Genomic DNA, 14,839 nt, shown 5'->3' on the forward strand with positions numbered 1-14,839 from the left:
CCACCTATGCAGCTGAGAGGAGTAGTTTGGGGGCTCCTGCTATATTGTTGTAAGGCAGCCTTCCCCAGCCTGATGCCCTCTGAATGCTCCTGGACTACAACACCCATCATCCTTGACCACTGGTCATGCTGCCAGGGCTGATGGGCTTTGTAGTCCATCAACGTCTGGAGAGTACCATGGCCATGAGGGGCAACCACTTTAACCTAAACATAGGGGTTGTTGTTTTTTTTAATTACTATTTTATGAAAATAATTTCTTTCATTAAAAAAAAAATAGGGTAAGGAAAAAACGTGAGAACGAAAAAAATAAAGAAAAATACTGTTACATTAAAAAGGTAAAGGGTAAAGGGACCCCTGACCATTAGGTCCAGTCGTGACCGACTCTGGGGTTGCGCGCTCATCTCGCATTATTGGCCGAGGGAGTCGGCGTACAGCTTCCAGGTCATGTGGCCAGCATGACAAAGCCGCTTCTGGCAAACCAGAGCAGCGCATGGAAACGCCGTTTACCTTCCTGCTGTAGCGGTTCCTATCTATCTACTTGCATTTTGACGTGCTTTCGAACTGCTAGGTTGGCAGGAGCTGGGACCAAGCAACGGGAGCTCACCCCGTCGCAGGGATTCGAACCGCCGACCTTCTGATCAGCAAGCCCTAGGCTCAGTGGTTTAACCACAGCGCCACCTGGGTCCCCTTACATTACCACACATTAATATACAGATGAGTATATCCTTGTTATCCTAATACACATATAATTGTCAATAACCTAATATATTCTGTGTAAACGGATTCCAAATGTCTCTGTATCTATCCAAAGAAAGTCTGAGTCTATAAGCTGTCTCACGTTGTCAATCATTGATTAAGGGGAATTGTATCTCCGTTCTTCCAATTCATCAGAATCAGTCTCTTGGCCATGGTTAATGGTAACTGCAGTTTGCCTGCCATGGCCAACCGTGGTTAAGTAACTGCAGAAGCACAAAAGCTTCTGAACTCCTCCTGGCTGCGTAAGAGGCATGGGAAGCGCATGAGCCCAAGCCTTACTGCAGCTCATTCCTGCTCATGCGCTTCACGGTAAACTGTGGCTTAGCATGATGTGGAAACACAGCCTGAATTGACCTTCCATTAAGGAACGCTGGAGCCAAACAAACAAACAAACCCTCCTGCATGGCTTTAAAACAGGCATAGGCAAACTCGGCCCTCCAGATGCTTTGGGACTACAACTCCCACCACCCCTAGCTAACAGGACCAGTGGTCAGGGATGATGGGAGTTGTAGTCCCAAAACATCTGGAGGGCCGAGTTTGCCTATGCCTGCTTTTAAAACTACCATGCAAAAAGAGGTTTTTGTTTTTAAATGCATTTCAGAACCATTTGTGTAACCACCAAAACACACACACACACACACACACACACACACACACACACACACACCAGCCTTCAAAAGGTAAAGGCTCAATCCACCACCCAACCTTGCCTGTGGGAAAAAATACCCCTATTTATTTCATTTAAACAGTACGTTGAGGGGACGAACAAAGGGGCAGGAACCCTATTTTTCTACAGTGTTAAGTTGATTGGAGATAATGGGGTATGTGGACCCATCTGAGGACCCAAGGCTAAAGAAGCACTTGTAATACCTAAATCTTCCCTGAAGACTCAGAACCCTAGAGCTGTGGGGGCCATTCTCTAAGGGGCACAGACCCTGGGTTGCTGGGCTCTCTCTTCCACCGTTAAGCACGGTGTGGTCTGGAGAGAGTGCTTCTCCTTCTCCTTCTCTCATAACAGGAACCCAAGGTCATCCAGTGCGGGTGATGGGCAGGAGATCCAGGTCAAAACCGTTTCTTCTCACACAGCATCCTTGGGATTTGCTGCTGCGAGATGCTTACGGTGCTGCTTTAACAAGGGGGATTAGACAAGTGCACAGAAGACGAGGGTGTCAAAGGCTGTGTGATACATCCTGGATCAGACACAGCATGTTTCTGTATGGCAACCCTAGGGGAAAGGCTGCTCCCTTCATGTCCTACTTCCTAGATGTGTCTAGCTAGCCACCATGAAAAACAGGATGCTGAACTGATAGGCCTTTGGCCTGTTCTCTCTTCAAACCTTTAAGGTTGGAAGCGAATCACAGATGTTCACACAGTCTGGCTTCACTGTGTCTGGAGGACACAACAATGTAAGAACAGCTTGCCAGGGGGCAATTTTTACTTGCTCCCAGAAAGTGGCTATTTGCAACCTGCCTTCCCAAGCAGCACTTTAGCACAATGGCAAAAAAAAATTTTTTTTAAAGCAAACTATTAGTGATGAAGTTTATATCTTATTAGCCAACAAATACCTTTTGAATCTACATGCTCTATTTTACTTGTCTTTTCTATTCTATGGTTATCACGTTCCCAGGAAAAGGAAGGAAGTGTGATGCAGAGAGAGAGAGAGAGAGAGAGAATGGTGGAAAAACTGTGAAAAGCAATATGCCTTCTGCTCTCTCCTGTGGCCAATGGGACACAGGTCTAGTTCTGATGCTGCAAACCATTGCTCACAACCTGTTCTGAAGCCCCTGAACTTCTTCACTCATTGGCCTAAAGGGTTAATTCCACAGGAGCAGAACTTGGTAGATTGTCTACCCAGGAAACTAGAGAAAGCAAACCAACAGGATTTGATGCTTTTATATATGGAAATGCTCACTGGCTGCATTTGGATATAATGCTAAACCATGGTTTAGTGTTACAAGGACAAGCTTCAGTGAGTCCTGCCCTTCCCCTTCCCCTCCTCTAACACGGGTGCAAGGAGTCTGGAAGCTACCACTTCTGTTCTATATTAACAGCAGCTTTAAAAAGAAAAACTTATCTAGACCACTTTTTTTAAAAAAATATGTGTTGTAGTTTAGTGTTTTTTCAACTCTAAACTCTGGTTGATTTTAACTATGATTAAACCATTGTTAAAGCCTTAAACTATGGCTTGAAGTTGGTTTGTTTCCACTAACCAGTTAAGATTAACTGTAGGTTGTCAAGGTTCAGATGACACACTAAATTATAGTAAAATAGAAGCTCCAGGTTCACTGAGGCTTATTCTCATAATGCTAAGTTATGATTTAGCATGACACCCAAACCAGTCCACTGAGTGAAAAGAGAACAAGATGTTTGTGGGGTGGGGGTGGGGAGCAGATTGAAAGATTATAATTTGATTCATCAACCCTAGAAATGGCAGTACTGCTTCAACAGAGTGAAATTTTTCCATTTTAGACAGTTTTCAAAATGCTCTGCTTAATGCTTTTAGGTGATCAGAAAATGTGTGATCCTTATAAACAGACACATCAGTATGAATAACTACTACATACAATTACATAGAAAACAAATACTATGCGGAGTATGTACATCTGCTTGTTTCAGTCCCTTTAGGGGATGAGACACTGTGCAAAAAAGGTTTGTGTAAATTAACCTTTCAAATGTGCGTAAATTAAGATGCAAGTTTAATATTTCTGTGATTTCAAATGTACATGTTCTGTATATTGGGTATTCCAGTAAAATATATATCTACATACGCACAGAAACATGGAACATAAAAATAGTGATTGGTGATAAGGGAACAGAAACCAGTGCTAACAAGACAGACTATTTCTACCACAGAGAGCAATTGTGTTCGTGTGCAAACTGTTGAATGCTTTGTTTCCCAGGTGTTAAGAACCCCTTGGAAGTTTCTTCACAGTGTAATCCTAATCAGGCCTACTCAGGAGTAAATTGTATTAAATTCAATGGAGTTTGCTCCCGGGTAAGTAAAGATAAGATTACGGCCCCAGCCCTGTTGCTCCTCACTGCTCTTATGGCCTGTCTGTGCTACAGATATATAACCCAGTTTAAGAGAATATTGAGAACCGTAGCTCTATATGGGAATTGGACACAACTATTCACTACCCCAAGAACCACCTGCAAACTTCACTGTTTTTGGGAGGGGGTACCTGTTGAGTTTTGGGGGCTCACATTTGGGCTAAAGAGGGTTTAAATTTTTAAATTAAAAAAGCAATAAACTGCAGGTCTGCAGAATGTCTCTTTATATCCTTGTTCCGGCACATTTCCTCAAAAGGAACAAGAAATGGGCAATTTATATTAGACTGAGCACTTCCCACTAATGCCCAACTGTTGATGGGTTTCACTGGAGAGCTAAGACAAGAGGCATGGCAGGAAAGAAAGAATCGATCTACCTGGCAAAAAGTCTCATTTTAAAGTTCAGCATCTTCCACTTGGCACACTCATTCATGGTGGCTTCATTTATGCATGCCAAGGGTTGGACAATGGACCTACTCTTTGTAGGGATAAAGAACCAGGGTCATCCTTCCCCCAGCCCAGAATCCTGCAGATGTTTGGGGGCCACTGGCCACTGTACCCCCGGCCTAGGCTGACACATTTTAAACTCCTTAAAGGCCACTCACTAAACCTCCACATATACCCTGTTTAAACGCACAAAGGCAGAAGTTGCAGAACAGAAGCTTATAGCCGGTTAAGCCTTTTGTGGATTTTATTGGGCACAAGCAGTATTAAGGCCGGCAAGTTTCATTGCAGAAAAGTAGTAAGTTTTGTGGAAGCAAGTAATTGCAGTCTGCTTTCTTAAGGAGCAAATTGTGCCTTTCGAATTCCAAATGCAATGTATCTATTATGTTAAGCAACAGAGTACTGAAACCCTGACACACTGTGGTTCCTAGAAACACATTTACACATTTAAATTTCTATGGCAGGTAAATTGATCATCACCCAATACATAACTTCAAAATCACTTAAGCAACTGGGTGCCTTTCTCTTAGCGGATAACGAGAGACGCCAAGCCCAGTCGAGAGAGCTTTCAATAAGTATTAAGTTTTCTTATTGTAGACTTTCAATCAAGTATATAAATCATTATATACTGACCTGAAAAATGCAGCCATAACGCTTAAAACTACAGGTGCTTGGGGCATTAATACATTCTGACAAATGTGCATTCAACTGTAACGGGAAAAAAATGTGAGTTTTTTTCTTTCTTTCTTTTTTGAACGGAAAAATGTATGCACAATAAGGTTCATAAGTATATTGGGCACACAATGCAGGTTTGTGCATTGTGTGACTTAGTTTTTTGGGGGGCTTGCTTTAAAAGCATGTGGTCATATATTACCTCCAGTTGTACTTGAGGGGTATACATATACACATGTAATCACAAGAACATTCCAATAAGATATACAAAAGTGACACATTTACAGTGAAACCTCTTCGGGCGACTACTGCAACCTGATTCGAAAAGGACCTCTGCACACTTCCCGCGTAATTTTGATTTCTGATGAGAGACTAATTTCTCAAAGTTATCATGGTCCGCTGAGCAGCCACTCTCGACAGCAGTTTCACTGTATTAATAATGCACCCCCCCCTCCCTCCTGCCCTCTCCGAAACTGTTTTTAATTCGGAACGGATTTTCTTCTTCTTCCCGAAACATGTCATGCAAAATTCCAGTGATAAGCATAAAGAACAGAATGACGGAGACTTAGAACAAATATTGCATGAAACGGACATATACATTTTGAATAAAGAAACACGGGTTTTATATTTACAGAAACAGCAGGCAAAAATAAGTGTTACTTAAGAGTAGAGAAAGGATCTTTCACACTCAGCATATATAAGCACCCTGGGGTTTCAGCTAGTTTTGGCTTAAAGGGCAGCAGCTAAGATCAAAACAGAAGACAGCAAGAAAATGGATGAATAATAAAGGAAACAAAGGTCCGTGAGTTTCCACGAAATGTTTTTGGACAGGCGTTGCTAGACTACCACTCCCATAATCCCCAAACGCTGGCCATGCTGCCTGGGGATGGTGGGAGTTGGAGTCCAAGAACTTCTGGAGAACCATGTTTCGTGTTTCCTACATCTGCTTTAGGACCTTTCAGGGTCCTAATATTGCTTATTCCAGAGCCTAGGGCAAGGTATACGAAACTTGGGTCTCCAGCTGGTTTTGGACTGCAACTCCTATCATCCCTAGCTAGCAGGACCAGTGGTCAGGGATGATGGGAACTGGAGTCCAAAAACAGCTGGAGACCCAAGTTTGGCCTAGCATGTACAATCTCTCCAGAGCTTCAAACCGCCTCACTCCTCGGTCCAACCTTGCAGCTAATAAGAAGGTCTGCATAGCCAGCTTTTTGTTGAAGGTGTGTAGCACGTGTGAGAGAAAAGCAGGGGGAACAGCAGATGATACGTGGAATGTCCCTATTATCACAAAGCACAGAAATAATCTAGGAATTTACTTAAGGTCTAACACTGAAAACTCTTTATGAACCAGAAGACTTAGTGAAGGGATGGAACAGGTGGGATTCATTCCTCTTACATTTATACCCCACCTTTCTTCCATCATGGAAACCAAGGCATCACACATGTTATTCCCAAAGAGTCCCCATTTCAGGCCACTGACCCCATCCAGAGCAGGTTCGCTTCAGCCTTACATGCCTTCAAAACATCCCTTGGGAGTTGGTGCTGACCACAAATATTGTCTGGCCTCAAGAGTTCAGATCATAGCTGCCAAGTTTTCCCTTTTCTCGCGAGGAAGCCTATTCAGCATAACGGAAAATCCCTTAAAAAAAGGGATAACTTGGCAGCTATGGTTCAGATCACCTGATTTGGGGCATTGCTTCAGGTTGCTTGCTTAAAAGGTAAAGGGACCCCTGACCATTAGGTCCAGTCGTGACCGACTCTGGGGTTGCGCGCTCATCTCGCATTATTGGCTGAGGGAGCCGGCGTATAGCTTCCAGGTCATGTGGCCAGCATGACAAAGCCGCTTCTGGAAAACCAGAGCAGCAGATGGAAACGCCGTTTACCTTCCCGCTATAGCGGTTCCTATTTATCTACTTGCATTTTGATGTGCTTTCGAACTGCTAGGTTGGCAGGAGCTGGGACCAAGCAACGGGAGCTCACCCCGTCACAGGGATTCGAACCGCCGACCTTCTGATCAGCAAGCCCTAGGCTCAGTGGTTTAGCCCACAGCGCCACCTGAGTCCCTCTTTCAGGTTGCTTATTAGATTGCAATTTACCTTTCGAAGTTCACTACATTGCCTGTGCACAGTCTACACAGCCCAAACCAGGACAGCCCGCAGGAAGATAAATCAGCTCATATAATCTTTGCACCAGATTCGCCTGCAGATGGAAAAGGTGGGCTCCACTGCAAAATCGATAAGGGATGACCCTGCTCCTCTCTTTCAGAAATGCCTGTGGGATTGTTCCCCACCATTTGGGGGGGGGGGCTGAAGCCTGGCATTTCGTAGTGTTTTACTCATGAGAGAGAGCAGGCATTATACGTTCTCTCTCTGCTCCCAACCTCTGCTCAGCACACACACTTTGATTTATGACAGGCCTGCTCCCCCAGTTTGAGAAATCACCTGTTGGTCCTGTTGTTGTGCTAAAATATTGATGTTTATTAATATGTCCCAATATCAATACTGAGCATTCTTGGGGTGCTCTTGACTCTAGGGTCAGATTCAAATAAATCTAGCACAGCAAGACTTCCCTCTCACTTGAACTCCCCCCCCCCCAAATCAGCTCAGGGGAACCTCAAAACAGCATGCAGGAGAGGAATAGGGTCGCTTGACAAGTGAAATGCTTGTGTTGATGCAACAATCAACTTAGCATGACACTAAGTTAGCATCTTCTAGGGCAGGCACCCCCAAACCCAGCCTTCCAGATGTTTTGGGACTACAACTACCATCATCCCTAGCCAGCAGGACCAGTGGTCAAGGATGATGGGAATTGTAGTCCCCAAACATCTGGAGGGCTGAGTTTGGGGGTGCCTGTTCTAGGGTCTTAACTTCCATGTCAGTGGACCATTAGTATACAGGCTTAAGGATGTTATATCATAAGAAAGTTAACATCATTGATCCATAATAGACAGCTAAATAGTATGCCTTATCGGACCATCACAAATACTATTTTTTTCCTATTTAATACCAATAAACTAACGTGGAACAACACATGATGCTGGTCAATGTATTTCAATAAATGTGTGTGACAGTTAATGGTGCGAGGTGCATTTATGTGCTCGTACGAAAACTTCAAATGAGAACCGATGAGCAGAATAAGGGGTGCTTAACCCTGCTCCCAGAGATTTCCCCCTAGGGCCTTCCCTCCCCACAGTTTGTTTTCAGTTTTGGACATGGTAGGGCACGGCAAGGAAAAAATGGCAGAGGAGAAGCAACAGACAACAGGCAATAGCTGCTCTACCCCTTGCACATCTTCCAGTTCTACCCTGCAATCTCATAGGATTATCATTCTTACTTTCTGCGGCTAGATGTTTAAGTCACTCTTAACGCTATACTTGAAAATGATGGTTACAGGAGCTGGATCACCTCTTTAAAGTTAAATTACCAGTGCAGAAGTTTTGTTCCTAGTGACAAAAATAAAATAATAATCCGCAGGTGAAATTAAGTGTAGCAAGAGGTGTCTGTGCGTACACAATATCAAATGCAAAGAGTGGTTGTGACGGACGGACAGCCGAGCCAGACCAGTCTGGTGGTGCAGTTCCCCTGAAACTGCACCAGAGTACCGGAGCCTCTCTCTGATTGGCTACAGAGTCGGTTAGTCACACAAGGGGGAGGAGCAGCACTTTGGGAGGGAGAATAAAAGGAGCAGTTTCAGAAGGAGAGAGTTAGAGAGGGCTAAGGTTCAGATTATGAGAAACTGCCTTAAAGCTTTGGACCTGGTCAGTAAAGGACTGAACTGACAGAAAAGCTGTGAGTCCGACTCAATTTCTTCCAGCACAAACTGCCCTGTGCTTGGGGAGCTGCACATGTTTGGCACATGCCATATGCCAACAGTCCTGTTGGTGCAAAGACTTCTGGTTCCATAAGAGAACTTCCCATCCCCAACCCTAAATCCGTTTCAGGGTTTCTTCCAACCATCCAGAACAGATATGGGGAGAGCGCACAGAGAGCAGGGATTTGTACTAAACAGAAATCCTTGCGCTAATGGAACTGCTTTGTTGGGTACTACACAAAACATTTTAAAAACTGGTGCTTTTTGTAAAAAAACAAAACCCACCCTCAACGTTGGAGAATCATCAGCTAGATTACAGACTGTAAGAGTATGTATTATGAACTCTTGTTATTCAAATTATTTTAGGGTGTTTTTAAAAAAAGCCTTCTAAAAGCCTCTAAAACTACAACTTAAATTCAGAGTACTAACACCGCCTAAATGTTGCAAAGGTTACACGGTGCCAAGAAGTTCTTCTCTGATACCCACAGTCAGCTTTCGGAATTGAGTTCTAACTATGACTGAAGCGATGAGAAAATAGACAGGATCAACGCCACACATTTAGGAGAGGGGGAAGGGGAATGTGCATGACAAAATCAGAGAAGTCTAGAGATTTCTTTATAACAGTACGAAGGTTTGTTTCCTTTTTACAGCAATAAAAAGCATACTGGAGCTGCTTCTCGCAAATTTCTTGCACGTTATTACTAAGAACAACATTCTAAGCCGAGTAATATATGACAGGCAATTCTTCATTCTTTCATTTTCATGAATGGCTGTGCAATATGATCTCTTACCTCTTTTCTCAGGAGCGCTGAAACGCTACATTTATGAGGACATGTGACCATAACGCAAGGGCAGTCTGCATCTTCATGTTTCTAAGCGGAAGAAAGGAGAAATCACATACTTGAAAGTCCATTAATAATTTTCACAGGAGGACATTAAAGAACCAGCACGTCTCTCCTTCGTAATTTACATCTCAGTACTCTTGAGACATATTGCGGTGTTTGTGAAGTCCTGCAACACTCGTTACTGAAGCCACACTTAAGAGCATCAACACACTTATTTCCTTTCTGATATAATTCACAAGGGTGCGCATTATTTTAAAACCAATTATTAAAGTAAATAAATGAAAAACCCTTGCTTCAAGCTGTAGCACATTCTTCAACCTCGGGTCTCCAAATATTATCATCATCATGACCACCAGCACTATTTATTAGATTTATTTCCTACAACTTCTCCCCCCCCCCCCGCTCCATAAAATGCTAACTGCATGGATTTCAGACTATATAGCTGCAATTCCAATGTTATAGTTTTAAACCATTTTAGTTTTCATTGTATTGCATTCCTTAGACACAGTTGTGATTAGGTGATATATGAAATCTATAAATAAATAAATAAATAAATATCAGACATGCACACAGGGAGTGGGAGGCTGAAACTGTGAATTTACAGTTCTCTGTGTTGTTAAGTTGTTGTTTTTTGTTTATTATTATTATTATTATTATTATTATTATTATTATTATTATGTATACCCTCAGGTCTCAGGGCGGTTCACAATATAAAATCACAATATAAAAACACAAAATACATAATAAAAACAAGAACAGCAACCCAATAATCCCTAACACATTTTAAAAGGTCATTGGATGTCAATCAACCAAACACCTGGTTAGAGAGGAAACGTATTTTGCCTGGTGCCTAAAGGTTAACTCAAGTTAAACTAACTGATTAATAGGCTTCTATTACACTGGTCATCGGTGCAGATAACAGGGCACGATACAGCATAAATCAAAGCATTTGACATATAAGAGACAATAAAACAAGTTGACGAAACGGAAAAAATTAGGAACCTGTGCAAAAGTCACCAGGCTCTGGAAAGCTATGGAAAATCGGTTTATTAGTTCTTGAGCTACAAAGGGGATTTCCAACTCTGCGAGGCATGCAGAGTCTATGAACCCTTGAGTTCTAGCTAGCAGAAGATATTTAAAGATCTCGTTTGCATAACTTTGATTCCCTTCCCTCCCCACAAAAAACAACAACAACCCTCCCCCCCCCTTCCGAAAGGGCAGAGAGAATTGTTTGCTTTCTTTTCATTTTCAGAACGTCACTGGAAGGCTGCCTGATATGATAAAATATGGATGGGTTTATCTTGTGACAAAAGAAGAGGCCTCCAAGCAAGCAGCTGCTAATTAAGAGCAGATCTCCTTTTGATCAGCTTAAAATGTTTCCCCAGTAAAGAGAGGAGGTTTCTTCCTGGAGTGGGCACAGTGTCCTATTCGCTGTGGATCAGATCACAAAAGATTCTAAGCAGAGATCACAGGCTCTATGCTGCAGCGCCATTTGTGGGTCCAAATGCCTCCCTACTGTTTTTAAAAAAGGCTTTTTACAGTTTCTGCTATACAGTAGTTGAAAAAGCAACGACAACTTTTAGCAATGAAGAGTTTTAGCGAAAAGCAATACTCACTTGTATCATAATCATTGGGACTTGGTTTTTACAGTATTTACACGTTGTTTCCCGATATTTACAGGTCTTCTCTACGTGGTCTGGCAAGTCTCTCCGCAGTATTTTCTCCTTACAATCAGCACGAGGGCATGGAAGCTCTTCAAACAGGCAGTCATTTCTCAGATGAGTCTGAAGCAAACATGCACCAGCTGGTCACATACACTTTTGGGTTTCACATTTTCTCACTTTAGCCATTAACAGGTGAATCTTACCAAGTTAATTTAAAGAGAGATAGCACCACCCTTTCTCGAAATCAACCCTTTCCCTTGTTTCAGTTCAAGTGCAAATATAATTAACCAGCACAAAGCTGGAAAAAAATCTCAGACACCTGGCTACCTACGCACCTGCGTTTGCCACCCAGAAAAGCTTTAAATACGCCTTTTGCAGATGTGGTGGTTGATACCTCCTAAAACTTAACAAAGTGGCACCTAGAAAAGGTACGGAGGTTTTCCAGCTTTGTTCAAAAAAAGCAAAATATTGGTACCCGACATCTTTCGTGACCACATAAATCCTAACGGCACAGTTCCAAACATCTTGCCTCCTCTACCCACCGTTCCAAACACTTCCTTTTTTCACACATTTAATGAATTAAATGTCCCACCTTTCCTCCAAAGGGAGCCCAGGATGGTAAACATACAAGCGATAAACAATCAAAAAGTCGAAAAAGCAATTCCAATAGCTGCAGATGAAAATGTAGCTTCTGCCAACTATGCTTGGATAACCAGCACCTTTTCTCACATTGCATTAGGAGTTGGATTACAACACCCCCTGGCAGATAGTCGCTTTATTCTGGTGCTTTGGTTTTGATCCGACAGGTCACAAACAGTGACTGGAGTGTGACCTGACTGAGGGCTGGCCCAGGAGAGAAAAAGTAGGGGGAGTAAGTGTTGGGAAAAGCAGGAGAAAGATCAGACTGAAGGTGTTTGTCCTGCTTTTTGAGATCTCAAAATCCACCCTTAAATGTTTTCAACAGGGAATGATATTCAAGGTTTCGAAGTCTAGGGGTCATTAGTTGTTCTGCTTTCCAACATCTGTTCCCTTGTTTTGGTTAATAGGGTGGACACGTTTGCACATCACAATAAGCCAAGGTTTCTGGTGCGCCGTGGTTTGTTTTGAATGAACAGCACGCTTGCACATGCTGCCCAATCACTCCCTCCCTGTGCACGAAGACAGGAAGCAAAACAAGCAGCTGCAGTTAGAAACTGGCTTCCCACTGCATCCAAACCCAGGACTGTAGTTTGCTGCTCCCTAACAGCCTGGGATCTGTTAGCCTATTGGCTAACCATGGCTTAAGCCAATATCAAACCATGGCTTAAGGTTGAGTAGCAATCCTGCCTTACTAAAGAGAAATAAATGAGATGCAATGGGAAGCCATTCTTAAATGCAACTTCCTTTTTCATTTCTCCCACTTGCACCAGGGGAGGGGTGACACAGGGGCATCTGGACAGCTCGTGGGTATTAAAGTGCATAAGTAAGGAACCCTGGCTCACCTTAATGTGTGAACGCAGCTGCTAGGGAACTTTAGTTAGTTGACCACAGAACATAGACCACGCCATTCTGTAAACTGGGGGGGGGGGAGTAATTGCAAGATATTCCAACTACTTACAAGCAACTGTCCCAAGGTCAATTGTTCTCTGCAACCTTTGTTTTCATTCCTGCAGAATATCTGAAGGGCAAGAAGCTCCCTCCGACAGCAATTATCTTTAAATATCTAGAATTAAGAGACATTTAACACAGATGGTTATAGCAGTATTCCAATTCTTCACACTATTACATGATTGTAAGTGGCTCACTAAAAGGCCAGCTTTTTATCAGCTATATAAAGACACACAGAGATTCGCATGAAACGAAGAAAATTGTTTCCAGAACAATTTCTTGAGAACAGTATCAGCTAACACCAGTTTTGAGCACGGGTGCTGCTGTTGTCACCTCGTGCAGACAGGCTATCAATCAGCACAACAAAAACATCCTGATTTCTGCCTACACAGCAAGACAACAGTGTTGCTGCGATGGATGTCCGATGTAGCCTGGGAAAGAGCTCTTTTTATTTATATCATGTTCTTCTTCTGTGCTATGAATACAGGTCTGAAAGTTGTCTACACTTTTAGAACACTCGTTTCTCTGCTCAAATAATTTGCCTTTTTTTTTATTAGCAGGCGTCGTAGTACAAAAAGTTAGGACACAAGCAGGTTTGCTCTTGGTTTTGCAAAGCAATGTGAATGAGGAGCTACAAATCTTTCAGCTGGCATCCCAATGAATCAAATGGGAGAGTATGATTGGCCATTCCAAATTAAATCAGAAGATTGCTACTGAATATCATCTGCAGGTAACCTTTCAGATTCTCAGCTGGTACAGATTTATCCTTTAAAAAAGCCCAGCCATGAAGAACCCTCTTAGACTGAAGACACTGAACAGCCACAATGTCACAAAAATTGGGGAAGAAGGTTCTGAAGTGATCTACGTTATTTGACTACAGTGGTACCTCTACTTACGAATTTAATGCATTCCGAACGCACATTTGTAAGTCGAAAAAATTTGTACGTCGAATCCCATAGGAATGCATTGGGAGAAAAAAAATTGTAAGTCGAAGCAACCCTATCTAAAAATTTGTAAGTAGAAAAAATCCTATCTAAACTGCATCCAAGATGGCGGACGGAGCTCCATTCATAAGTAGAGTTATTCGTAAGTAGAGGTACCACTGTACGTTATTCCTCACCTAACCTTCTGCGGGGATAAGGGAGTGCCAGACCACAGACCACATCAGCCTTGGCACCCTTCCAAAGGGACTACAATTCCCATCATCCCTGACCAATGGGCCATTGCTGGCTGGGGCTGATGGGAGTTGAACAACATCTGCAGGGCACCAGGTTGGGAAGGCTAGACTACATACACCAGTAAACTTGCTTTTATCTTGTATTTTAATCCTGAGATTTTAGGATGAAGGGTGGTATATAAGAAATAAATAAAATGAACTGATTTTGAATCACCCAGACAGTTTTCAAGAGAACCTGAGTGAAGTCAATGAGCATTCATTCCTTCTGGCCAATATGATGGCCACAGGTTTATTGTGGTGTATGCACAGACAAAGTGAGATCACAGGTCACTAATATAGTCCCCTCTACATATGCCTCCCAATATAGGTTGGAGTTGAGACTTGGGCTGATGACACCTGGAGAGAATCAGTGTCTACCCCATCACAGGTGGCGGAACACACTATGCTTCTTGTTGCCCAGCGAACACCCAACTCTCTTTTCTGCAGACCACACAGACCCAAGTTTAGAACATCTGAAGATAGGGCAGATGGCCCGTGGGAAAGGAAATCGGCTTTATGATGAAATAAAAGCCTACACTGGGTCATAGAAATCTGCCATGAGTGACCAGGGAAGAGAGAAACGCAATAGGACAGTGAAGAGTGTGCACCAAAAATGCTCTGTAGCAAAAATGCAACAAGGCCAGCTCAGCTGCAGCAGCAGCAAAGCAACAGAGAATGAGAATAGGGATCAGGTGGCCAAACCCATGATGGGAGTGAAGAAATATGAAAACAACCACAAAGCAACAGTTAAGATTTGTCTTTACTAGGCACTGAAGAAGAGTCAACACTTCTAAGAAG

At 42.9% G+C, this 14,839-nt stretch overlaps 1 protein-coding gene across 6 annotated transcripts in view; it reads right to left on the reverse strand.

Annotated features, from left to right (window-relative positions):
- TRAF3 (TNF receptor associated factor 3) overlaps positions 1–14,839 on the reverse strand; it is an 81,961-nt gene that overhangs the window by 13,649 nt on the left and 53,473 nt on the right. For 4 of the 6 annotated variants that reach the window (XM_060271745.1, XM_035105552.2, XM_060271740.1 and 1 more), the window contains 4 exons: positions 12,836–12,940; positions 11,191–11,358; positions 9,521–9,601; positions 4,881–4,955 (listed from right to left, as the gene is read on the reverse strand). In XM_060271745.1, coding sequence (XP_060127728.1) covers positions 4,881–4,955; positions 9,521–9,601; positions 11,191–11,358; positions 12,836–12,940 — 429 coding nt within the window. The remainder of the gene's footprint in view (positions 1–4,880; positions 4,956–9,520; positions 9,602–11,190; positions 11,359–12,835; positions 12,941–14,839) is intronic. The other 2 variants (XM_060271748.1, XM_060271747.1) reach the window with 1 other exon arrangement.

The sequence above is a fragment of the Zootoca vivipara genome, chromosome 1, assembly GCF_963506605.1.
Source record: "Zootoca vivipara chromosome 1, rZooViv1.1, whole genome shotgun sequence".
NCBI lineage: Eukaryota > Metazoa > Chordata > Lepidosauria > Squamata > Lacertidae > Zootoca > Zootoca vivipara.